The sequence below is a fragment of the Bacillus rossius genome, chromosome 1, assembly GCF_032445375.1.
Source record: "Bacillus rossius redtenbacheri isolate Brsri chromosome 1, Brsri_v3, whole genome shotgun sequence".
Taxonomy (NCBI): Eukaryota; Metazoa; Arthropoda; class Insecta; order Phasmatodea; family Bacillidae; genus Bacillus; species Bacillus rossius.
The window spans coordinates 286468090-286495732 of record NC_086330.1 but is presented as its reverse complement, the minus strand read 5'-3'; the positions used below and the strand labels follow the sequence as shown (position 1 = coordinate 286495732).

General features: G+C 41.8%; 1 protein-coding gene across 1 annotated transcript in view; it reads left to right on the top strand.

Moving 5' to 3' along the window:
• Window positions 1-27424, top strand: part of LOC134527694 (aminomethyltransferase, mitochondrial) — a 38888-nt gene extending 11464 nt beyond the window's left edge. The window contains exons 2-6 of the mRNA XM_063360598.1: window positions 8877-9363; window positions 11606-11934; window positions 17776-17858; window positions 21064-21223; window positions 24941-27424. Coding sequence (XP_063216668.1) covers window positions 8911-9363; window positions 11606-11934; window positions 17776-17858; window positions 21064-21223; window positions 24941-25157 — 1242 coding nt within the window. The 5' untranslated portion in view covers window positions 8877-8910 and the 3' untranslated portion in view covers window positions 25158-27424. The remainder of the gene's footprint in view (window positions 1-8876; window positions 9364-11605; window positions 11935-17775; window positions 17859-21063; window positions 21224-24940) is intronic.
• Window positions 27425-27643: the final 219 nt, after the last annotated feature.

Sequence of the window (27643 nt, the reverse complement as noted above, 5' to 3'; positions counted from 1 at the left end):
ATGAAGGGAATTAAAATTACAAACTCGGGACGTGACTGCAGGCGAGAGAAATTTCAACCGGGCTGACCATGTCCACATTAGACAGCAAAATATCAGATTGGCCCCCTGGGAAGGGGCTTCGGTCCACTGGCACAAAGTTTAAATCCGTGGCGTACACCGGCCTAACAAAAAGTAAATCACCCCCATTAACAACCAGATAAATTTAAAAAAAAAATAAGAAACCCCAAAAAATTTTAAAATTATAGAAAAAATTACAAAATGTGACGAAATGCCTAATTTCCGGCACATACTCCCCCGCTTGAATGCGGAGCATATAGGGAAAAAAAATAAAAAAACAACACTTACACTGCTCAGTAAAACTAGTACCAGGTTCGCCTGTATCCTACTACTTATATTATAACACCTTTGAGACGCGTCCGCCTCTCAGGCACAACATACCGATAACCCTTAAACAAACTTATTAACTAAGAGCTTATTAACTAAGTGGCCACTTAAAACTTATACAACGTAAAGCTAGCATTCTTATTTCTAGTACCATTGATTTTTAAGACCTCGAGGATTTCTGGCATGCCTAATATTAGAGAGTCCCCTATGTTAGGGGAAAGAAATTAAACACATCTACTTTAAGTCAGCCTGTGTTTTCTTTAGATGGGAGATGTGCGCTCTGGTCACGAATTCTCCTGAACTGGGGTCAGCTAGGCTAACCGTAACTGGCGTTAAAAATCGCTGTATTTGAAAGGGACCTCTCCAGCGGTACGCCAGCTTGGCGGAAAACTTATCCACTGCCTTGCTGAGTGGGTGTGCCTTACAAAGCACAAAATCGCCTACCCTGTAAGGGTTAGGAAATCGGTTTTCGTTGTATTTCTTTTTTCTGCTCTCATGAGCCAGATTGAGATTTTTACGAGCTCTTCTCCAAATCTCCCTGATGTCTCTCGGATCATCGGGCAATAGGTCATTCAAAGACCAAAGATTTGAAAGAGGGGTATTAGGTCGGTAAGTGAACATGAGTTCGAAAGGAGTACTTTTGTGTCCTTCATGATGTGCATAATTAAAGGCCATTCGCAGCCACACCAAATTCGAATCCCATTTACCCTGCTCCTGCGCATGGTAAGCTATTAGAGCAGACCGGAGATTGCGGTTGAATCTCTCAGCATGCGAGGGCTGTGGATAATAAGGCGAGGTTGTGACGTGCAGAATGCCATGTGAGAAGCACATGTTCTTAAAAATCCTAGCCGTGAACTGGGTTGCATTGTCTGAAACTACTATAGACGGGACTCCCGACGTCTTGAAGATCTGATTACGTAGCGCAGATACAGTGTTTTCTGCGGTGGCTTTTCGCATGGGAATGAGCCAGACAAATTTTGTGAAGGCGTCGATACACACCAGCAGCATAGTGTTTCCTGTCTTTGAGCGCGGGAAAGGCTCGACAAAGTCGATAAACATCTTTTGCATGGGGCGCTCGGCCACATCTGAAGTTAAATAACCGAAACGAGTGTTCTGCCCTGGCTTACTCAGCGCACAGATTTTGCATAGTTTCACCTGCTCGGTGATGTCCTTGTGCATGCCGTCCCACACAAAATGACGTCGGATAGCCTGAATGGTCTTATATATACCGAGGTGTGCGCCCACCGGCGAGGTGTGATAATAATGGAAAATCATATTATGCAGATTTTGTGGGAGCACAATTTTGTATGTTTTTGATTGGGGGGTGCGTTTTTGTAACAGCCCCTTAGATATCCTAAAGTATTTTGGCGCAGTTCCTGAACTAAAAAGGTTAATAATACTGGAAATGTGGAGATCAGCTTCCTGCTGGCTCTGTAAATCCTGAAATGCCAACGGAAACTCTGTCAATAGGGCTTGACATAAGAATGGTGTTCCTTCGGGCGGAGTCTGAGTTGGGTTTTCGAACATGCGAGACAGTGTGTCCGCTACTATATTCTGTGTGCCACGAATGTGTTGGATTTTGAACTTCAAAGAGGAAATTTTTGCAATCCATCGCCCGAGTTTCCCTAATTGTTTCGGGTGTGCCAAAAGCCAAGCTAATGCCTGATTATCTGTCTCCAACAGGAATTCCCTGTGTTCTATAAATTGTCGGAATTTGTCGATGCCAAATACCACGGCGAGGCATTCTAATTCGTAGATCGAGGAGGCTTTCCTCTCGGCGTGGGTAAGTGTCCGCGATGCAAACGCAATAGGCTGTCTGCAGCCTTCAACTTCCTGTAACAGTACTGCGCCAAAAGCCACACTGGACGCATCAGTCTGTAAAATGAAAGGTTTGGTGAAGTCTGCCATGCGGAGTACAGGCGGGGAAGAAATCGCCTGTTTCAGGAAATTAAAAGCTTTTTCTTGTTCCGGACCCCATGTAAAAGGTGTGTTTTTCTTACGCAACGTATTTAGTGGTGCTGCGTACTCAGCGAAATTAGGAATATATTTTGAGTAAAAATTTTCCATACCAATAAAACGTGAAATACCCTTAGGGTTTGTGGGAGGCGGAAAATCACGAATAGCTTGTGTACGTGAAGGATCAATGGTGACTCCCTTGCTAGAAACCAGGTGTCCTAGAAAAGACAGTTCTTGGACTGCAAACTTAACCTTTTTTGTGTTGACAGTTAACCCTGCTGTACGAAATCTACTTAGGACTTCCTCTAAATGTTTGATGTGTTCTTCAAATGTTTCTGAATATACGACGACATCGTCTAGATAGTTGTACACTGTTTTGAATTTTAGATCTCCTAGTATCTGATCCAGGAGTCGAGTTAGTACTTGGGCTCCCGTGGCATGTCCGAAAGGTACTACTGTGTATTGGTACAAGTTCCAAGGGACACAGAAGGCTGTGATGGGTTTTGAATCCGCAGTAAGGGGAATTTGGTGGTAAGCAGAATTTAGATCAAACACACTAAAATATTTGGCCTTACTGAACCAATGAAAAGCAGTGTTTAGGTCTGGCAAAGGTATGTTTTGTATGACTATTTTCTCATTAACTTTTCTGTAATCAATTACACATCGTTGTTGATCCTTGCCCTTAGGCCCCAGAAAAGCTGGGGAACTGTAGGCGGAGGTCGAGGGTTCGATTACCCCTTTGTCCAAAAGCTCCTGAACATGATTGCGCATCGTCTGCATCTTAGAGCCTAAAAATTGATAAGGGTGAGATCTCACTGGTATTTTATCCGCTAACTCAATTTGGTACTCGACTAAATTTGTGCGACCTAGTTTGCTAGTCAAGACATCTGGAAAACTACTGCATAATTTATCAATGGCGGCCCGCTGCTGTGTATTAAGGTGCTCGTGTGAAGTGGTGTTACCCTGATCCAAGATGGCTGCCGTTGGCTCGGTCGGAACCTAAACTATTTGCTCAGGGGTCCCACAAGGAATAGGATTACCCATGTTGAATTTGAAAACAAAATTCTTCGCCTGAAGATTAATGATTAGACCTGTCTTGGCAATGAAATCAGACCCGTAGATTAGGTCTGTGGCAAGTTGATCAGACACCAAAAATGGGAAATTGCATGAATATAAATAAATCTTCACCTTGATCACAACTGCTAACGTAATATTTAATGGCTGCTCTGAAGCTGTGAAACATTGTAACTTAGTGGTCTCAGTCCTTAGAATTAATTTGCTCTGTTTTAACTTGTTAAACAACTGCCCCGAAATTAGGCTGCGCGCTGATCCCGTATCAATTAGTCCCGGTACAGTGTGTTCGCCAATCGTTGTTACTGCATACGGAATTACTGTAGGAATATTGCCAAAAATTTGGTGGCACTTTCTCTTGCCCTTATTTGTAGGATCAACACACGTTTTACATGAGTACGTGTGCGTTGAATTACCATTTCCCTTATTTTTGTTATTTCTCCTGCTATTGTGCTTTCTTTGTTTATGTTTGTGACCTCGCTTTTTACTTTTATTCCTGAGCTCCTTGTTCTTATGATTATTGTTTTTATGTAATGATGTTTCTTGTGTACTGTCATTATTTTGCGCAGTTTGAACTTCCCACTTATAAGAAAAAATTTTAACACTTGAATTTTTCTGTGGCCCTGAATAAGGTTGTTCGGGCCACCGCGTTATGCGTTTTTTGGGGTGTCGCCATTTTGTTTGTCGTTTTTGTGGTAACACTGGGACAGGGAATGTCCGTTTCTTTTGCAGAAATTACAATGTGCATTTTGTTGATGTCTCCCTTGTGGCCTTGAAGAGAAAAATGTATTGCCCTGATGTTTCTGTGCTGCATTCTTATGTTGCGAATTACTGTGCTCCGTTCCCGCGCTGCTACCTTGTTGACTAGCGAATGTGGCTTGTTTATTTCGCTGAAAATCAGAGTATTCTATGTTTGTGGCGTGTACGCAAAGTTTATCTAGCTCAGCATAATTTTGGGGGCGTGCCTGGAACACTGAGCGCGAGCGCTCCGCTGGGTTCAAACCGTCTAGGATCGTACTCACGACCTCTCTCTCTGAAACCTTTAGCCTAAGTACCTGGTTGGCTTCCCGTATGTCAGCAACATAATTCGGCAAGGCTTCATTACGCTGCTGCAAGCAGTTAAACCACTCCAATCGGATGTTTGTGAGTAGCCTACTCGGTATACAAAAATTTAACACGTCTTCATGAAACTCGTCGAAAGTGAGGTCATTTTCAATTGCAGGCAAGATCCGCTCACTTTAGGGAGCTTGGGTGTTGGGTAAACAATTTCAAAAATTTGTTTGTCGGGAATCCCTCCCTTTTTCCGTAGCTTTAACAAGACTCGAAGGAAATCAATCAGTTTATGTGCGTCCCGACCCGACGCCTCTGGCAATTCCTTGAGTAGCCTTTCTACAGGATGGGTGATTTTTCCATAGAAACTGTAGCCAGTTTCTGGGGCTGTCGTGCTCCTCAATACTGAGTCGTGGGGCTGAGCCGCGGCTCCTGCCGGCTGAGGTGAAGGCTGGTGTGACACCGGGTGCGACTGAGTCTGTTCCCGAGTCGCACCCGAGGGGCTGATTTGTGGTGGAGTGAGCTGGGGCGTTGTGAGTGGCGGCTGCAGAATACCAGCACTCGGAAGTGGGGTGGTTTGCCATGAAGGAAACTGTGGCTGAAATTTAGCATAAGGGTTAAAATAGCCCTGAGCGGTCGGGTACGGGACAAACATGTTTGGTGGGTATGGTTGCGTCATGTGGTGTGCCAAGGTTGGTAATCCCTGTGAAAATGTCACGCTAGTGATGGGGTGGGTTGTCACGTGACCCGTTGTAATGTTTGTCGCCGCTGTCGTCAACTGCACAAGCGGCTCAGAATGAGTGGTAGATACGGGTATCGGTTGGTTTGGAAGCGACGTTAGTGGCTGTGAGTCAGGGGCTGCGTCTGGCGATCGGCTTGTTTCCCTCTCCTGTCTGTTTACCGTCGCCCGTACTCCTGATGGTCGCGTGTCGGGTTGCTTACCCCCAGGGACAAGTTAGTAGAGTCCCCTTCCGGGAAGGCGGGACAATCGATGCCTAAAGCCTGTGCCTCAGCCACATAATGCTGACTGCGTCGTGTGTCTTCCAAAAAGGCTGCTCTCGTCGCCAATTTTATGTGGAAACCTGCCGTCTGTTGCAAACATCGTTCTATCTCTTTTATATAAATTCCATGGAGAAGGTCTGCCGAAAGCTGTTTCAGGTTTTGCAAACGTCGGGTAACATGTTTTAGCCTGACTATATGTCGCTCGACATTGGGTAAATTTCCCTCCACATCTAGATAGCTTACGAAAGCCGATATATCATAAAACTTGGTGCAAGCAAGGTTGAATTCTTCAGTTACATCTAAATCCAAATTCGATACACTAGTGGGCACGCCATCATGAAGGGCGGCCCTGAGCCTCTTCCTGAGGACTTGGACATTGCCACTGGAGGGCAAATTGCGTAGCTGTAACTCATAGGTCAGCTCATCTGACAGCAATAACTCCGGCTTAAACATACTGCTCGGACGTAAATTACTGCTAATTAAAACAAAAATTTAACACACATGTACGATTCAAACGTACACCATAAATAATCCTCTCTTAACAACTATCTTAATTTTAAATACTTCATAAGGCTTCCTATATTAATATCAAATACCAACTAGCCCCAATGCGCGGGGAGTAAGTCACACTTTCAAGGTGGGGGGGTATGTGCCCAAACTTATTTGCGTATAAAGTTGCCGTACTACTCTGACAACTGCGCGAACTTCCCCTGTCAGTTTGGCTTGCCAACCTGTATACCTCAACAGGGGGACTGACCTGCCGCTCGCAAGGTCGTCTGCCACGACGGACAAGGGAGAGGGGTGGCGGTGGAGGAACAGGGCTGTGTCGTCGCCCTCAGATTACGGTCGTGTTGCTGGCTTGAACGGGGAGCTGGGGGGGGGGACACCAGCTGAGGCGAGAGATAAGACACGTCTCGCTGCCAGCACGCTAGCGGACCCGACGCCGCGACTTCTTGCGCCGCGCGCAGACTAAGTCCGCACGGCACTTTAAAACTCAATCATAACTTTAAAATAGAAAAGCAATATAACTACTGGGTGTACCAGATTGGCGATCAGTTTACAATGTTAAAAATACAAAATTGGTTTCACAAAAAATTAATTAATTTTTTTTTAATTAAATTTCTTTTATATTTTAGTTTAGGTATGCCTACTTTATTTAGGTATGCCTATAGACAAAACCACGCTCTGCTACCAATTGTAACGCCCCTCGTGCTCAAGTTTTATATTATTTTAAATTAATCAAAAAGTCCTTGGAAACTGCTGGGCAAAATATTAAGAAAATTTAAAGTTAATTACCAGAGGGGGCACGAGACGGTGAACAAGACAAAATTTACACTCCCTGCACACTAGTGACTTGGGAGTTCGTGGATCGTTACAATGAAGAAGGTAATTGATAAATAAATACACAACATCGGTAGCTTGGTCTAAAGGTTTTCCTAGTTTATTATTAAGGAATTTTGTGTTCACATTATTAAAACCTGACAATAAAAAGCTTAGTAATTAAAGGGGGCGCCCCAGGATTATTTAAAACAATACATATTACACCTTAACAAAAAATTATTACATAATCAAAAATTTAAAAATTGCACCAAATTTGAATGTCCCAACAATTACATATATATATGAGTTTCCTCGATTTTACAGATTCTTGAGGATGACGTCCTTCAAGCACTGCTCGCTGGTATCTTTGTAATATGAATTTAGTTCCTTCTATGCAAGTGAAAAAAAAATATATCTCATATCACCCGGGTCTTTCCAGGATGACATCGGACTGCGGAAACATCTCTTCTAACGTGACCCGCAGTGGAGGTGCAGGACCACGACCTGGGAGCAATTTGTCTCTCCAGCACTTCGACCCTGTCTGAAACCCTAATCAAATTCAAAACGAATTAGACTTGCTTCCAGACAGTCCTACACCGTCGGCGCAAAAGGCCAACAAACGGGAAGTGGGGGAAAAGGCCGCATTACTCACCAAACAGGGTGTAGAGTTCGGAGCTCACTAGGTGTCTCGCGCCGACATCAGGATGCCGCGGACCGAGAAGTCGCGGATGCGCGAACGAAACCAAAATTTTTTAGAATTAAATATGAATAGATAAAAATTTAACTACGCATGACTTTTCTAAAAACTACCTCTGCCTGGCTACTGTACAAACGGGATCACATCCCTTAAGCAAGCTGACTACATTCTCGTGCACACGAAAATCGCCGTTCCCGCGAAAAGCCTCTTAGCGCAGAGGACGCAGAGAAGACGTGGTCAGTAGCCTAAGTCAGAGGATTGAGTCCACGAGGGCGGACGAGGCTTCTAATTAAAACAGGCGCTAAAGCCCTCGGGAGGAGGGGGGGAGGTTCGGTTCTAAGCCGAAAATTTCCGAAGGAGTCCGAGGCGGGCGTGACAAGAACACGACATGCGCGCTCTCTACCGGACCGAAACGAAGGCAACGAACAATTGACTTCTACAGGTCGCGGGAAGAAAGCATAGTGCCTTATGGCACCGCGACGCTGCTTTCTAGCGGCGTAAGGGGGAACTACTTGAGGCGGTGAGCTGACTTGCCACCAGGTGTCATGAGGGTGAGCTCTGCACGCTGGTGACCAGGCCCGCGGTTACTTTTTCCTCCGCTAGATGTTGGGGATGTCTGTCGGACCAGGGAGAAGGTTTTTGAACTAGGCCATCGTCCCGTCCGGTCACTGCTCCAGCTTGATTTCTCAGAACTAAAGTGATGTGGAGAGATAGGGGGGGGGGGGGTACAGAAAACGCCACTCCGCTGGGAACACAGCTCCACTGGATCCCCATGCGTGACGAGACATGCTATTCTCAGCAGGTCTCTACAAGGTAGCAGCTTGCAGCCCAGGAGATGCTCTATGCAGTTTTGGTCATGCAGGGAATTAAAATTACAAAGTCGGGACGTGACTGCAGGCGAGAGAAATTTCAACCGGGCTGACCATGTCCACATTAGACAGCAAAATATCAGATTGGCCCCCTGGGAAGGGGCTTCGGTCCACTGGCACAAAGTTTAAATTCGTGGCGTACACCGGCCTAACAAAAAGTAAATCACCCCCATTAACAACCAGATAAATTAAAAAAAAAATAAGAAACCCCAAAAAAATTTAAAATTATAGAAAAAATTACAAAAGGTGACGAAATGCCTAATTTCCGGCACAAACTCATTGAATTTTATAATTTAATATACTTTGTCAATATGTATACGTAAATTAAGTTACTTTTTCAACCTGTTTGTGAAATGCATGTTTTCTTTATTGATATTAAAGTAATTAATGGTTTTATAAATGTTGAGGCAATTATGTTCAGACGAAATAACGCTTATTTAATTTACCTTTTCAAACTAAAATATCCACCAGTCTCCCAAAGTCATTTCAAGGGGACATGTGAAGCAAGACAGGGTGCACTGTTCCAGCTGGCCCTGGCGCGGAAGAGCGACTGACCCCGCGATGCTGCGCTGGCTGCGGCGAGCGAGCTCCCAGGCGGGCCCCGCGGCGAGCCGCCACGAGGAGCCGCGCCGGTCCTGCCTGCACGAATTCCACGTGGCGCGCGGCGGCCGCATGGTGCCCTTCGCCGGCTTCCTGCTGCCGCTGAGCTACGGCGCCGAGGGCGTGGCCGCCTCGCACCGCCACACGCGCGCGCACTGCTCCCTCTTCGACGTGTCGCACATGCTGCAGACCGAGGTGCGCGGCCGCCACCGCCTCGAGTTCCTGGAGAGCCTCTGCCCGGCCGACCTGCGCGCGCTGCCCGACAACCGCGCGGCGCTCAGCGTGTTCACGCACCCCATCACGGGCGGCATCCTGGACGACCTGGTGGTCACGCGCACCTCGCTGGGCTTCCTGCACGTCGTCACCAACGCCGGGCGGCGCGCGGCGGACCGCGAGCTGCTGGAGCGCCGGCAGGTGCGTGCCGCAACCGCCCCCGACACTGCCTTTGCATTCCATTCCAGTGTTACTGTGTTCGGATACACACCCGGGCTTTCGTGCTTCGTGTTGTCCCAGCACCAATAGCTAACATTATTTGTAAACTGTTCCCTGAAAAGCTAACCCATCATTAGCAGTACATAATATATATTTGCAGAATAAAACAAAATATACTCTTTTCCATGGTTTTAAGAAAATTAATTTGTATACAAAATATTGTGTTGTACAATTTTTGAAATTTCGTTCTTGTATTACAAACTATTTCCTGGCAACTGGTTTCCAAAAAGAATCTTTTGTAAAAGCACATACACACATACGCACACACACATATATATATATATTCTTTTTGGTGCTTAACCACATCTAATAAGATTTATTATTTTCACAGTCACTTACATGAGATGCAGTCATTTAAAACTTTTATCAACCAGTTCACTTTAACCAATGTTTTGGATGTTCACCAACATGGCGCAGACTAGCAGCTGGAAAAACAGTGACTGCTTTCGACAGGTCAACCTGTTCATCCTGACAGCACATTTATTCATACCCAGCAGAATGCAATGATTTTCTTTGAGCGGAATTATTTTTGTAGGGGCGCACGTATTCTATATCACCGAGTTTGTGCTTTAGGCGCCGATGTCTATGATTATTATGAAGCCTTATATTTGAGTCCAAAGACAAGTAATTCAGGTAGCAAATCAGAGGGTGCGACTGAATTGTTGCCCATTGGAAGGGCAGCCCTTCAGGATTTTTCTGAGAGTGGTTTATTTGTACAGAGAATGGAAGGGCAGCCCATCCAATTTCTGAAAACACGCTCCTTTAAGAGTTTAAATAATCCTGAAAACTTGCCCCTTGGATGGGCAGCCCATCAGGATTTTTCTAACATTAGTGTTTTTGAAAGGTTGTCTGAATTGTTGCCCCTTGGAAGGGCAGCCCATCAGGATTTTTCTGACAGTTGTGTTTTTGAAAGGTTGTCTGAATTGTTGCCCCTTGAAAGGGCAGCCCATCAGGATTTTTCTGACAGTGGTGTTTTTGAAAGCTTGTCTGAATTGTTGCCCCTTGGATGGGCAGCCCTTCAGGATTTTTCTGACAGTGGTTAGTTTGTAAAGTGACCTAACCTAACCTAACCTAAACTAACCTAAACTAACCTAAACTAACCTAACCTAACCTAACCACTGTCAGAAAAATCCTGAAGGGCTGCCCATCCAAGGGGCTACAATTCAGACAACCTTTCAAAAACACCAATGTCAGAAAAATCCTGATGGGCTGCCCATCCAAGGGGCAACAATTCAGAAAACCTTTCAAAAACACCACTGTCAGAAAAATCCTGATGGGCTGCCCATCCAAGGGGCAACAATTCAGACAACCTTTCAAAAACACTACTGTAAGAAAAATCCTGATGGGCTGCCCTTCCAAGGGGCAAGTTTTCATGATTATTTAAACACTTAAAGAAACATGTTTTCAGAAATTGGATGGGCTGCCCATCCAACGGGCAACAATTCAGCTCCCCCATTCAGAGGTGTAAGTTGCAGCTGATGTTAAGGTGATGATGGCAATGAGGGTTTATCATGTGTTTGTCATTACAATCTGCGCTACATCCAGTCCTGAACACGGAAAGGAAAGTTTTTTTAAAGGAAATAGTTATAGAACTAGACTTTGGCTCATCAGCCATGAAAACAGGCCACTAGACATAACTATCATTCTTCCTCCAGAGGGAGATTTAGGAAGACGTAATCTTGGTTTCTAAATTTTGTAGGTTATATCTTAGGTTTATCATATAGTATTGAAAATATACGTTGATGACTTAAGAGGCCACTCCAGTGTTTCAGGGGCACTACGCAACCCGCGTTCACCTCATAAGATTCAATGTTATTTTCATTTTGCTTATAACTAATTAACTAATATAGATTTCGAAATGATGCTTGCTTGATATGTAAGACAACGATGCTCTTATAAAAGCCCCTCTCTTCAAAAACGTGCATAAATTATGGTTTTATACTAATCTTTACTAATATGCATAAGTGTATTGTCTAGGTTTGAACCATAATTTATGCACGTTTTTGAAGAGAGGGGCTTTGATAAGAGCATCGTTGTCTTACATATCAAGCAAGCATCATTTCGAAATCTATATTAGTTAATAAGTTATAAGCAAAATGAAAATAGCATTGAATCTTATGAGGTTAACCCGGGTTGCTGTATGATGGAGAGACGGTGTGCGCAGGCGGAGTTCCGCGCCGGCGGCAAGGACGTGGAGCTGGTGTTCCTGGAGCCGGAGGAGCGCGCGCTGCTGGCCGTGCAGGGCCCCGACACGGAGCGCGCGCTGCGCCACCTGGTGGACGTGGACCTGCGCCAGCTGCGCTTCATGGGCAGCACGCTGGCGCGCCTGGGCGAGGGCCCGCGCTGCCGCCTCACGCGCTGCGGCTACACGGGCGAGGACGGCGTGGAGGTGTCCCTGGGCGCGGGGCGGGCCGCACACGTGCTGGAGGCGCTGCTCGAGTCCGACCCGGGGCGCGTGCGGCTGGCGGGCCTGGGCGCGCGCGACTCGCTCAGGTGCGGCCCTCTCACAGCACGCCACTTGCAACCTCAGCAATTACATGGGCGGTGTGGTGCCGAGTTGTTTTCAGGCCATATACGATACACTTGCACGAAGTAAAGGAAGGTTAATACGTCATACATTACAGAATAATGTAAACAAACCATGAGAAGTTTCAATTAAAATAATACTGAGGCCATTGCTTTAGTCCAGTGTAGGTTGGGGAAAATAGCTTAGAAATTACATATATTCTTCCAGAATGATTGTTTATGATTTTGAAGGTATTTTTTAAAACAATTGTTTTATTCTTCTAACTTATTTTTTTTAATTAGTACACTAAAAATTATTTTTCATCCATAGGTGTAGCCATTATAAAATTATATGTTATATTCACTAAAAAAAAATGTGCATTTGGCACTGTATAAAATTATGTGGAATTTTCCTTCGATCAAATACTATTATTTTAGATGTAATTTGTATGTACTAAATGGTAAAAAATATTTAATCTTTATTGGAATTTTATTTTGCAATTTCATAAAAATTGGTATTTCATTTGGTTATAATATGATTAATACATACCACGTTATTGCAATGTGACCAAATTATAGTCCCTCTTTGTTTTTATTATTGAGTTTTGACTGTGTACCGATTTAATGAAATACTGTCAAATTATTAACTTTTTTTAGCCAGAGGGTAAAGTAGCAGGATGCTAGCAATGAAAGTAGCCTAGTCCACGCGTAAAGGCCATGTAACATTTGATGAACCCGCCAACTTTCCTCCTAGTGCGTTAGCTCTCTTAAACTTCTAGCTCACGATATTTTTGGTGTTCCATTTTAATGGCATAATGACAGGTTAGCTTTAAAAATTGTATTGCAAGAAAATAAATGCATTATATCTTTGCTTTTTTCTGCAAAATTAACAGTAATTTTATTTACTATGGCATTGCAGACAGTGAATTTACTGTAACCATTCCTTCAGTTATTTATTTGTCAGAAACTATTCCCCTTCGTTCAATTAAGTTTATAATTTAAAATTCATAAATTTTAAATGTTCAATTTTCGGTAAAAGGTTACTTGTATTTACTAATTTATCGTGAAGATTTTATCTTCTTCAGTATAAATTTCAGCATTTCCATCATAGGTGATTATAAATTAAGTACATGAATAAATCCTGCTTATGAGTGGGGGTATATCTTCCCAGTAATGATAAGAAACCATGTAAGGTTGCGAGAAAACATCAAGCAAATTTATTTACACTAGCGCTTATTTGTGTACCTACGTAAATTTCACAGTTCCTGGTATCCAAATTGGGAGGTTCCTAATAGTCATTTTAAAATTAGAGACAATTTCTAAAAGAATAGAAAAGTTATGATCTACTTATACCAGTGTACATAACTTTAATCCACAACTATCTGGTCGTAATAAAAAAGTTTCTATCATCCTTAACATACAAGAGTTGGAAGTCAGAGCTGTAACGTTCTGCGACTAACTGCTATTCCAATTCCCCGGTCTGCCCTCGACGGCTACATAACATTTAACCTTAACATTCACTGAACACCGCCTGACCATTTACCGCGGCTCCGACCGCAACAAGGTATGGCCCCAACAAAATAAACAAGCAAGCACATTACTGGTAAATAAGTCGGAAGAGACAAAACGTTTAGGATGCGTGATGTAGTGAACATACTTTAAGGTCACTGGTAAAGTTGCTAAGCATTTAGTAGCAAAAATAAAATATAGATAAATGTGGTACAACAAGGCAATTATATTTATTTATTTGTACATTTATTAAGCGCGCCGACCAATAGACGTAGTCCGAAATAGGCCGGCGCTGTACAAATATAAAACAAATACAAACAACATAAATATGGATAAAAAGGAAAAACAAAGAAACAGAAAGAAAAAAAATTAAATACGCAGTGTAACGCGAATTTCAAAACAATAATACATAACAGTTTGAAAATACTACTAATAAAAAAATATATATACACAAAGGAATTCACTCTCAAATTCCCATTCAAGATACATGTACTCATAAAGTATAATCTATGGAAATTAATGATTTATATTACTACAAGTTTATTTGAATATTTTTAACATGCTATATTATTAAGTAATTAATACTCATTTTATGAGGATTCATAAAAGGATGAAACTATTTACTACAGTTATTATTACTAGTCACACAATGCATAAGCAATTTATATGGCCGTGGTGAGGTAAATATCGCATTATTTCTGTGACTGCAGGCTGGAACTTTCAGGGACTTAATTATGCTCTTTTATCTCTTTACAGTCATATCTTAAAAAAACTCTATGATAAATTTCACATCGAGGTCAGAACGTCTAGCTTTAAGAGAGTAAGTATTATATTTCTGTAACATACATTGATAATTAAACGGTGCATCTTTAGAACTATATCTTTCGAAGATTATTTTTAAAACTTTAATTGAATTTTTTCTAAACGTTTAGAGTCTGTTTCCATGGTAGAGTTCCAAACTACAGAACCATATTCTAATTTTGATCTTATGTGGGCATAATAAAGACACAATAGGGAATCACTGACGTGAGAATATTTAGTTATGGACATAATCTAGCCAGAGAACGGGATATTTAATAATTAGATTGTCTATAGTGATGAAAATGTGGTTTTGAATCCAAAAACATTCCAAGGTCACATATTTTGGTTATACGCTTTACGTCAATATCATTCAGTGAATAAGTATACAAAAATTTATTAGTTTTTTTTTGTAAATGTGATACAATTGGTTTTTTCATTGTTTAGCGACATGGCGTTAGTTTCACACCAGTTTTTTTTATAGAGTTGATGTCAATTTGCAGTTCTAAATGATTGCCATAATTTGAAATAGTTTTATATCGTTTAATATCATCAGCATACAATAAAACCTGGGATTAAGAATAAGCATCTACAATATCATTTATAAATACATTAAAAAGAAGATTTGACTAAGTTCCACCTTGAGGAACTTCAAAAACAAAACGATATTTGTTAGATAAGCAATAGCTTATTCTTACCATTAAAAATCTATCAGATAAATAATTTGAAAACCAGGCAATGAATATAGGATCTAGACCAAAAGATGTGAGTTTTTGATTAATTGATGAATGCTGACAAGTGTCAAATGCTTTGGAGAAATCAAAATATATTACATCAGATTGTTTTCTATTCATAAAATTGAACAGGTTCGTGGTAGTATTTCTACTAGTTAAGAAATTATGTGGTAGTGGTGTTAAAAGTTTTTTATATGAAACAAAGTATATTCACAAATATTTTTTTAACATTTTCGAAAAGGAGCATAAGATTGAGCTTGTTATATTTGCCTCCTTTTTTATGAATTGAAATTGCTGTATCAGTTTCAAATATATCAGGGAATATTCCGGTAAATAGGCTTATATTAACTAGAGGGTCATTACTCTTAACCACATGTTAAATATATATTCATAAGTAAACACAAGGTTAATAAAACTTGTGTGAGATGTAGTAAAATAGAACTGATGTAAGTTTAAAAACTTGGTGGATGCTAACGGGTATTGAGCTTTTATTTTGGTTTATTAATAGACAATGTCGTGAGCATGTCTATTAATAAAGTTAATTCACCCGAACATTGAAGTCTCCAAGTGTTATTTTATTCAAATGTTAAGATAATTTTTATTCCTGAAGAGGAAAATAGTTTTTAAAGATCATTGCGTTTATTTTAATGGGTAAATAAATATTGCCAATCAAAATTTTGTTTTCAATCGATAAAAAAATATCAACCCATATTGATTCGATTATATCAGTAATTAAATCATATCTCAGTGACGTTTCGGAAAGATTTTATTATTAATTGCGGTAAGGACTCCGCCACTTTTAGTTAAACCCGTGGCTCTTAAGTTGCTATCATTGCGATAAACTGTATAATTGTGAGTAAAACAATGTGAATTTAAGTAATGTTCATTTAACCAGGTTTCAGTAAGGCATATATTGGGATAGCTGTTTGCACATAAGTTGATTTAAAAAGTTAATGATTTAGTTCTCATACCACGAACATGCTGTTAGTAAGTTTTAAAATATATATATATTGCTTACACAGTAGATCTTATAAAATATGCGTGCGCGATAACTAAAACCATGATACATTCAATAGTGTTATTTGTTTATCTTTCAAAAATAAGCACACTAGAAAAGTATACTAACTATAATAAAATTACATTAGATTAAAATGTACAAATTATTTTATGAATTAAATATAGACTATATTTAAAAATTAACTATAGTTTATAAAATGTTTAATCACGTCCGTAGGTAGAGCGTAAATATATTAACTTTCGAAAACATTAAACATGTATAAAAAAGATGAGTTCTTTTAAAAAGGTTTGTAAGCGTTATTCATTTAAACAGTCCATCGCGACGCGGCAGGACGTCTTAAAAACTTCAAAGTTCAATGAACTTCGAAAAATTTAAAACGGACCACGCCCGTGCATTTATCGTGAAAACACACTAGCGGTTTCGGTCGATTTCCGGTGGCTTCCAACTCGCGTGACAGGAGAGCGAGCTCACATTTTCTTGTCAGTGTCGCGAAGTCCTGTTCGAAACAGCATTTGCGTGAGCAAAAGGCAAGTTGTATTAGGTGAAAATGACGCAAAAACCGCCCTTAAACACTTCAAGTAGTTTTCACTGTTTGCTTCCCTACAGCAGCCGGACATGGTGGTTCTGCGATCCCGCTGGCACATACTCGCGCCACATCACGGTCGCGGAAATCTTGCTCGCGTTAAAATTCTTGAAGCACTGTACTGTCACTTCAGCACGCATTGCCGCTTTCGGAGTCCGTCGCATGCCTCGCACGCATGATCGTAGTCGCGGTCGTATTACAGTTCAGTTCTAGTCTTCGCACCGAGTATGCGTCCAGCTCTGGCGCAGTGCAGTTCCCGGACATGCCTTTAACTGCTACCTGGCAGCCTGCCACCTCTCACTTCCCCTCTCACTGCACGCGCTGGGGTCATACGTCACTTTCGCTCTGCACAGTTTGCATGCACTAGCTACAGTACCCGGCACAGGGCGAAGGGAACTTTCATCGAAATAAGCTGTAGAGAGTACCTAATTGTATTCTTAGTTTGAACGTCAAATATCCTGAGAGATTTGTTGAATGGTACAGAAGTAGCTGCGCTGCAGCACCATCTAGTGGCAGGGTTGTAGCAAAATTAATATCGCGAAAATATTCTCCGTGTTCAAATACCTACGCATACCAATTTTCATGGCGATAGGTTGAACGGTGTATAATCTGATGCGCTGCAGCGCCATCTAGCGGTGATTTGCCAAAAAAAAACTTATCCATGAAAAAACACTGCTAAGTGCCAACTTTCATGGCGAACGGTCAAACGGTGTAGCAGTTTATCAACGTCATACATACCTACATCCTATTTTATACATGTAGATGAATAAGAATAAATATTAAAAATTTCTACGCTCACCCGAAAATTATATAAATATAACAAATTATCATTCAAAGTTACATAAAAAATTTAACTATAGAATTAAAGTATAATAAACGTCTCTTTCTCCGAACTTCCAGTTTATTCCAGAATTTTTTCAAAGTCATTGCCTACATGGTATATTAAGAGCCAAATTTAAAATAAGTTAATTAAATTAAATTACTAACTTATGTGAATAAACAAAATTAAAAATCTAATTAAATAAAACTTGCATAATTAAAATAATCAGAACATAAGTACGAATATTAGAATATTAATAAATAAATTACAGTGGCAGACCCATGCCACAGAGTGAAATGGCTGAAAAAAGTTCCTGTTTTCAAATGTAAGCTTATACTACAATAAAGTATTTTGTTTTATTTTTCAGGCTGGAAGCTGGGTTTTGTTTGTATGGCAGCGACATCGACCACACCACCACGCCCGTTGAGGCTGGATTATCCTGGCTCATCGGTAAGATCCACTGATCAACAACTATTAATTTTCTGTCAAAGATGTCCTATTCTTGTTACCACCTTGAATCATCCTATGAAATATAAAGTCTACCACATCAAGTTATATTTTACCACCAGACTATCCTTTAATCATCAATGCATTTCTTCTTCCTGTGTGGTTGGACAGTAAGAGACAAATTTAGATCCTTTTGTTTCAAAGAATAAGAAGGTGTTTTAAAAATTACGACAAACAAACAACAGTTTTTCCTATAGGCCTACATTAACATAATTAGGACAGTTGAGTGTGACCTGGTTGACTGTATGACTTCGATATGACCTGAACGACGATTAAATCACAAATTACCTAGAAATACAGAATAATTTTCAGTACAACATGGAGGTATAACATACGGTAAAATTGTAGAGCTTTACTTTATTAGTAGGTACCGGTTTATGTATCATATGTATATTATATAGGTTAGATAGGCAACATGATATTAAGAAAATGGTAGAGTCTCCAATGCCCTAAGGGTATCCCATGGTGGTAAGAAATTAGAGAGTGAATGTGTGCAACCTCTTGTAGCCCCGGGCCTATAGCTCAAGCACCGGGGGTCTACAAAAAACCTTCCACACTCCACTGTTACAGGAAAGCCAAAAAGTCAACGTCGCCCTTCCCTGTGGCGTGGGTGTAGGATCCAGTTACCATCAACAAGTAATAAGGTGGCATGGGAGACTATGGGACTCGACATCTAACAAAAACTCGTGTTTAATAAAAAATAACATTTACTTTTAAAAAAACATTACTTGCATACCTAATTTACGTAAATACTTTGAGCACCTTTTTCGTTACGAGCTCTATCAATGAACAAGCATATTACCATCCTCATACTTCTAGGTAATACTATACATGCAACTAGTAATAATATTATAATACATTTAAAAAATATATATATTAAGAAACTAACAGTCCACTAATGAGTCCATCTGACCAACGTAACATTACCGCAGCGCGCTACTGGATTATACTTACGGTACCATTAATTATCTCTCATCTGTCCCACGAAAAAGTTATTATTATTATCTTGAAGTTAATAAAAAGTAAATGAAAGTTAACCAAAGACGACAGTTTCTTCGCCGTGACTGAGTGCACACGAGTATCGTAGTACTAGGTCCGATTCAACTCTCAATATGTCTTGTAGCCGGGGAAACTCTCATGGTGGAGAATAATGCAGTTGTTGCCTTACTTTGCGCTGCGTCGTGCTGTCATGACGCTACCTCGGCGCTCGCCCGGGCCCGGGAACTCGCCGACGCTGCTCGCGTCGCGTGATGCCTCTCGCCATACCCTGGGGCTTCCACTAGCCCCGAAGACGATACGTGCTCGGCCGCTAATCTGCAAGGCCTCGCCGCCACTTCCCGATGTGCCCACTTCTGCGTCCAGACCAGCACTGTCCTCAGTCGCGCAAGCCGCACACTCACTCGTCGGCTCCTCACTCGGCAATCCTCGACTCCACCGAAAAACCCCGAAAGTGTCAGTCACACTGGTACCAACTTCACAAACTGTCCGTACGTCCAGACCGCACAAACACGGGAAAGTTCGAAAAAAAAAAAATAGATGTCACCTGCTACTAGAAATAAATAAATCTAAATTAATTAATCATAACAAATAAATACCGTTAACAAAACATAGGTTACCGGGTGACGCCGTTACCACCCCAGTGTTAACACTCTGCAATGTTAATAATTCACATCAAATAAAGAATTACCTCCTTCGCCCCTGCTAAATGGATAGAATCAGAATTTTGGTTAAAATAAACTTAAATGCTTATGGCTTTCTAATGTATTGTTAACAGGTATAATCCATGATAGTTTTTTTTTATTTCTTTTTAGCACGTTTTTTTCTAGCTTTTGAAAGTATATTTAACATTTATGCAGCTACCGTTTGTTTTCTACCCAATTGCTAGCCAAAGTAACTAGTACTTTGGAGCAGTATAACTGCACGGGGTCTCCAGCAGTATGACTGCACGGGGTCTCCAGCAATATGACTGCACGGGGTCCCCAGCAGTGTGAGTGCACGGGGTCTCCAGCAATATGACTGCACGGGGTCCCCAGCAGTATGACTGCACGGGGTCCCCAGCAGTGTGACTGCACGGGGTCCCCAGCAGTGTGACTGCACGGGGTCTCCAGCAATATGACTGCACGGGGTCCCCAGCAGTATGACTGCACGGGGTCCCCAGCAGTATAACTGCACGGGGTCCCCAGCAGTGTGACTGCACGGGGCCCCAGCAGTGTGACTGTACGGGATCCCCAGCAGTACAACTGCACGGGGTCCCAAGCAGTGTGACTGCACGGGGTCCCCAGCAGTGTGACTGCTAGGGGTCCCCCCAGCAGTATGACTGCACGGGGTCCCCAGCAGTATGACTGCACGGGGTCCCCAGCAGTGTGACTGTACGGGATCCCCAGCAGTACAACAGCACGGGGTCCCAAGCAGTGTGACTGCACGGGGTCCCCGGCAGTGTGACTGCACGGGGTCCCCCCAGCAGTATGACTGCACGGGGTCCCCAGCAGTATGACTGCACGGGGTCCCCAGCAGTGTGACTGTACGGGATCCCCAGCAGTACAACAGCACGGGGTCCCAAGCAGTGTGACTGCACGGGGTCCCCGGCAGTGTGACTGCACGGGGTCCCCCCAGCAGTATGACTGCACGGGGTCCCCAGCAGTATGACTGCACGGGGTCCCCAGCAGTATGACTGCACGGGGTCCCCAGCAGTGTGACTGCACGGGGTCTCCAGCAGTATGACTGCACGGGGTCCCCAGCAGTGTGACTGTACGGGATCCCCAGCAGTACAACAGCACGGGGTCCCAAGCAGTGTGACTGCACGGGGTCCCCGGCAGTGTGACTGCACGGGGTCCCCCCAGCAGTATGACTGCACGGGGTCCCCAGCAGTATGACTGCACGGGGTCCCCAGCAGTATGACTGCACGGGGTCCCCCCAGCAGTATGACTGCACGGGGTCCCCAGCAGTACAACTGCACGGGGTCCCCAGCAGTATGACTGCACGGGGTCCCCAGCAGTATGACTGCACGGGGTCCCCAGCAGTGTGACTGTACGGGATCCCCAGCAGTACAACTGCACGGGGTCCCAAGCAGTGTGACTGCACGGGGTCCCCAGCAGTACGACTGCACGGGGTCCCCAGCAGTACGACTGCACGGGGTGTGCGTGTGCAGCGAAGCGGCGGCGCGAGGCGGCCGACTTCCCCGGGGCCCAGGTGATCCTCAGGCAGCTGAAGGAAGGGCCCAGCCGCCGCAGAGTCGGCCTGAGGGCCTCCATGGGCCCGCCAGTCAGGGCCGGTGCCCGCATTCTCAACGAGGGCGACGAGGTCGTCGGGTACGTACACCACGCAACATCGGAGCTACACCTCCAGGCGAGCCACTTGTGGCTCAATTTCACATCCCACTTTGCATTTTTTTTTTAGGATTGTCTGCTAGTTCCACATACTGGAGAGAAAATATTTCATAATTGGCGCAATCGGAGTGAAATTTAATGCATAATTCAACCGTGCGTACACGTAAAGTGAACTTAGAGTGAGTAAACATTATGCAACTAGTGAAAATTTTAAAAGAATAAATATTCGCCTTATTTTTACAAATATCATATAAAGTATTGAATATCTGATCAATTTCTCATTATTTTATAATGCTTATAATAGTGAAACAAACATAGTAATTGTAAAAACACTCTTACATTAAAGATGTGCAAGTTCAAAAACCCAAGTTAAACGGCTTTCATCAATTTCGGAAATAGATATGTGTGGTGATTGTTTGTGAAACTGTCTAAACACTAACAACTTGTTGGCTTCTGGGCTGGGGCTTTGTCTGTAGAAATGATGCTGTGCCCGACGTTTCGTAAAGCCTTGTTTTTTTTCAATGGGATTAACAACGGAAGGCCTCGATCTCTGGCACAGCATATCTATATAGCCGTTCGTTCATATAAATAATTTTATATAACACCAAGTCTTTAGTTATTAATCGCCTTTGAATATGACTCTGATGAAGCATATCAAAAAGTCGTGCACACCATTATTTCCACAGCCTTAGCCTTGACCTAAGGGCCTAGTGTTATACATTAAACGGTTACTTACGTAAGTCTACTTGACACATCCACAGGACCATTTGATCGAAACTATTCTTCAAAACCTAATGATAGAGGTTTAACAATGTTTTAGATGATAAAACTTACATTGCTAAAGGACTTTTTCAGACAGGTCATTCAGCAGTTTTGTTTTGTTGTGTGGTGGCAATGCTTTGGCATCAGTTTTATGCCACTGCTCAAGGGATCATTCAGAAAAAGGTCTTCGATTTTTTGTGTAGTAGTTGGCTTTACTTCTTTACCTATTTACATTATTGATGTTTATATTGTTCACATTTAAGACATGGAAACTATATTGTTTTTCTTTGAAGCTTGTTTGTATATCTTTATCATCAGCACATTAAAATTGTTAACACATCCATATGCAATGCTTCATCATGCAATCACCTAGATAACTGGTTTTCCCCCCTCTCCCTCGCCAAAAGACTTCAGCAGTAGTACATTATACTAATAGGGACTTATAAATGTATTTATATCAAGCAAGGAAAATTTAAATGAAATATTTAATTTTCTACATTTTACTTTTCAAATTAAATAGTTAAGAACACTTGTTTTAATTTTTTGATACTCATTTGCATAGGATTTTTATCAAATAGCAAATATGGCTCAAATCTTAAAAAGGGAAGGGGTGTTTGTTGTTGATATTATCAATACCACAAAGGATACAAATATATCTGATAGATTAAGGAACATTTTTAACTGGCCCCTTTTTTATTTTTAGGGTCCCTGAAATAGATGTTTACCATTGAATGAAATGCATGGGAGTGCCAAATGTTCTGCTAGTTTTGGTTTTCGGGTCAATAAATGTGTAATGAAGCTCTCATCGTTGGGCTATTTTTGAAGCTAAACTTATTTAGGCGCGATGAGAGAAAAATTTGAAGGCCGAATTTTAACGCAATGTTTTCGTGAAACATCGTTGTGAAACATTTCTGACGCATTTTTAGTTTCCTCAGATTTTATCGTTACGGTCTGTTTACATTCAAGTGCAGTGTTTCCTATGCCTCAACGTGAAGGGCCCAAGGCCGATGGAATGGAGTCTAGCGCGCCATTGGCAGGGCCAGGGGGCACCCGGGCCTAAGTTGGCTGTAAGCCCCCTGAGCTACGGCATGGGGCGCCCGGAGGAGAGACCGAGATAACCTCGAGGTCCTCCAACGTGTGCATAGGGATGGCACTAACGACACCGCCTAAATTGGTAGTAGTGCGGGATGATCCTTGAATGTATCTCCACTGTGGTTTCCTTGTCGGCCCAGGATCAGCTTGGGTAGGTTTCGCATTTGGTAGTGGTGCTATTATAGCTTGGAGCAAGCTCGGTGTAAAGGTTCCCTAGCCCTGTGAAGAGCCGAGGCAGTGAGCGGCGATACAGCTCCGGTTACTAGCCTGGACAGCTAGGAGAGGTTGGATGGTCACCCACCGGTCCACGGGTTCTCTGGGTGGATGAGGTGTCCCAGTGTGATGTGGAAGATTGTAGTAGGCGTCAACAGCGCTGATAAGGTCTAAGGGCTAAGGGAACAGTCAACTGTCCGGTCAGCTGAATGAGCTAGAGGGGCCTAGGTGGTGGTGATTCTGGGATGAGTAGCCTCAGCCTCTCGTCATAGCCGGAGCTCTAATGGCTTTCCCGTTTAATGTATACGGCATATTCCGTATCCACGCCTGTGGGGACCCCGGGACAGCAAGGCCTTAAGGCTCAGAGAGCCGGGTTACCAAAGAAAAAAAAATTGGAAAGAAACTCCGGTATGAAATGATGAATGTATGTGGTCTAGGGGGTTAAATTTCTCAAGAAAAGTTTTGAAGAAGAGATCTTCAGCATGGATACACCAGTCTTGAGCAAACGAGTCTTAGTCTTACTGGTCCTGGCTCTATGCCGACGAGTATCCTTTTTAAATGTATTCTTGGCCTTCATCACCTTCGATACGACCGTTGCCACATGCTAGCCGTTTGGCTAGTTTCGTTTCTGAACCATAGAATATATCGGCATGCCGACAATAGAAATTCTGGTTTAAGAGGCATGATCAGTGGTAACTCAGTTCTCAGTCATGTTGAAATGCAATAGTGTCATTGAAGTATAGCAGGTGTATATATGTTTCAGGTATACTTTACTCCGGAATAAATTCCTGAAATGGAAACATACTCGTTATATTTTTTTTTATTTTGCAGAGCTCCGATGAAGCTTTATTTTTGGCTGGGATATCAGTGAGGGTATTGCCACCATCATCATTACCATTTTTAACATACTTGAAAACTTTTCCATGTTTTACATAATCCTTATTTAAGCTATTATAATAATCTATTGTAGTACGCTAGCCTTCAGGTTACTGAACCTATAATTTCATAGAAAGGAAAGTTGTGAACATGAACACAGTGTGTGAAGAGGAACGAGCAAATACATTTTTTCAATGAAATACAACCATATCTGTAGATTAAAACACGTGAAGAACAGTAAATGATAAATCGTAAAAATTGGAGCTAACGAATCACCAGCAACATACAGAAACCATGGAGGTAATAGTCTCTAGTGTGGGTGTTTGTTCTATAACTAAAGTCCCTCTGATTAGTAATTTGTTATCAAACCAACCTGTTTATGTTTAAAAGCTTATGCTAGAAGTTTGTAAAACAACTTGAAGAAACTCACTATAAATAATCATAAAATGTCATCATAAAATAAGAATTGTCAAAAATTAACTTTAAAAATACATCAGCAAGGATTGAATTTCATCATAACCTAGAAACAAAATTTTGCTATCCAGCTATCTCATTTTGCTATCTCATTTTGACTTCAATTGTTATGTGTAAAAGATTGTTTGCACCCACTCCATAATGTCTAACCTCGAGGTTTGAAACATATCTCTATTAACTAGCCAATGAAGATGGAGTACTTCCCAGTGTGTGTAGAACCCGCTGATTCTTCCAGTTGCTGGAGCGCTGCGACTGTGACTGTGATCCCCCGGTGGCCGGCAGGTACGTGACGAGCGGTGGGCCGTCCCCCACGCTGGGAGTGAACATCGCCATGGGCTACGTGCAGAGCGACTGCAGCGCCAAGGGCACTCGCCTCAGGGCCTCCGTGCGGGGAAAGACGGTCGACCTGGAGGTGTGCCGACTGCCCTTCGTGCCCCGAGGTGTCGCCCGGCCCTGCGAGGACTCCGAGGGCCCCACCATCCTCGCCATGGAGTCCTGACCAGAGTCCATCCTCACCATGAAGGCCATCCTTCTTCGTGGACGGTTTATGGAGTGGACTGTTTACAACCAACTAATATAACCAAACACTTTTTAATATGGTTTAATCTTCGTGGTACATACGTAGAGTCTGGAGAAATTCGCGGACTCATTTCGTGTTATGCTAAAATGTAAATTTCATCTGGAGTAATCTTGGTCTACTAGAAACTCTCAATCAAAGAAGTGTTTAATCACTAGTTACCCAGTTGAGACCTCACAAGTCCGCAGCCAATGAACGGGCGACGTTCGCCCGAGTATGCAGAGGACCTTGGAGTCCATCCTGGAGGTCATTGAAACCGCATATTTTTCCAGGCACTAATAATGGGTGATAGAATACAACTATGCAATACAAGTCACCACACAATATTGGCTTGGATTATGATTTGTCTTTCCATCAAACGATATAAATGTGCAATCCACACAGCCGTTGTCACTGGATGGATGGTAGGCGAATAAAGAGAAGCCCGACAGGTACCACATGTGCGGGCTTGCGGGCGGCAATGTGAGGGAAGCACAGAGATTGTGCCGAGGTGGTTGTCCAACAAGATGCATGCCCAATGAGAGGACCTTTCAGCGATCAAACCATCTCTTCTATTTGCAGTAGGAATGACAGGCGAGCATTCCGTCTCGTTCTGCCTTGTTTCACTTCAGTTCATAACACAACTATTGTGTTCTGTCGCCCCTAAGGTATATGCCACGAATTTTGAAAATTTCTGCGCATGCGCAACAGTTTTAGGAGTTAATCCGGCCACGTCATTTATTTTTTTCAACAGATCTTTTTCGTCACACGTTAGTCCAAACCAATAGTAAACCATTAGCAACTATTGAACTATATTTAGCCATTTGTGACTAAAATTACTTCTCTTCAGAATAACAGATAATTAAAAAAAAAAATATTAGATCAAAAGAAAACACAACACAATCAAGTCTAGCATGCAGGTATTTGAATCTGAATTAATTAAAAGGATGCACTTACATTGACTGGGACGTTGTAAGCACAAACACAGTGTGTTAAAGTAAAACTAGCAGTTAAGTTTTCCCATCATCTTTCATTACGGTATCTCAAATGTTTTCAAAACTACCACTTCACAAAATAATAGCTCAATAAGATGCTTATTTTACTTAAACCAAGAATTCTGTAAATTGTATGTAAAATCAACTTACGACATTGTAGCGCATGCATTTTTATAAATCTGAACGTGCAGATGCACACTGAAAAGGTATATTTTTAAAGTTACAAAAAATCTAGAGCTTTCAATGTTTTTTTATTTTTATTTTAAAGAAGTTGTTCTTATAAGTTTCGTTAACTGTAAGAACTAAATACTTGATTAAAAATTTAATTTGTATTTTGTAGTTTAAAACATAAATTAGTCAAATAAAATCAGGCTGAATGAAATTAAAAAACAACGAATAATGCTGTTTTTGAGCACCATTATATTAAATATAATGTATACAAATATATATTCACTAGCGTATGTTCAAATGAATGGTGCAATATTCTCTTAAACGATGTATGGCAATTGTAAATAATGTTTTGTATGGATATTTAAAATCCATACCTGTATTGCTTCTGATGTAAATATATAAGTAATAAAGTGTTTACTTTTAAGAATTATTTTGTAATAAATAAACTTCTAAAGCTATCATAATCAGATATGGGATGTTCTATACAGCACTCGTGTTTGTGATAAAAATGCCATTCAGAATAAATCTATTTTTTATATATAATTCAGTTAAATATTGTAAGGGAAGCACAGATTTTATACTGTTTCGTCCTCATTTCACGTCTCAGGAGTCTTCTCTTTTATAGTGAGAGGGAACGAAACTGTTTCCAATGTGCACTCTCGCTTTTAGCTAGCCGTCTTGGTTTCAAAAGCTTAAAATAATTTATTTAGCTAATAACTAGGACCGCTCATTAGACTGCAATAAGGTATGACCACGCCAGCCTATCATCCTTGTTATTGGTGGCATTTATTTGGCAGGGCCCGTAAGGACATATTTGCTTCCACACAAAATTGCTGTGAGTGTGCTGAAAGTGGGCGTTTACATGAAAGTCTCTCGACCAATTACGAATCACAGTCGATGATACATAGTTTTACACACAGCTGGTCTCTAACAAGGGCCTGGAAAAATTCTCAAATTCAGTTAAATCACTTGACATAAATTCTAAATCAGCTACCCATGTTTCAGTTTTTTATTTTATTTTAACTGTTTCCATTGGAAAAGAAGCTCAAATATTGTAATTAATGATTATTCAGAGTGAGTCGGAATTCAACCAACGAATTTCGGTTGCAGGTTCATAAAGACAAAATAAGTTGAAAAAAAAATTTTTTACGAATCATGGTCTAAGGTTTTTCCCAAGGCTAGTATACGTCTATTAAGTTGGAGATGAACCACAATTGTATTGTTTATAATAGATTAAGATGGAACATTGAGCTTCTGGAGTAT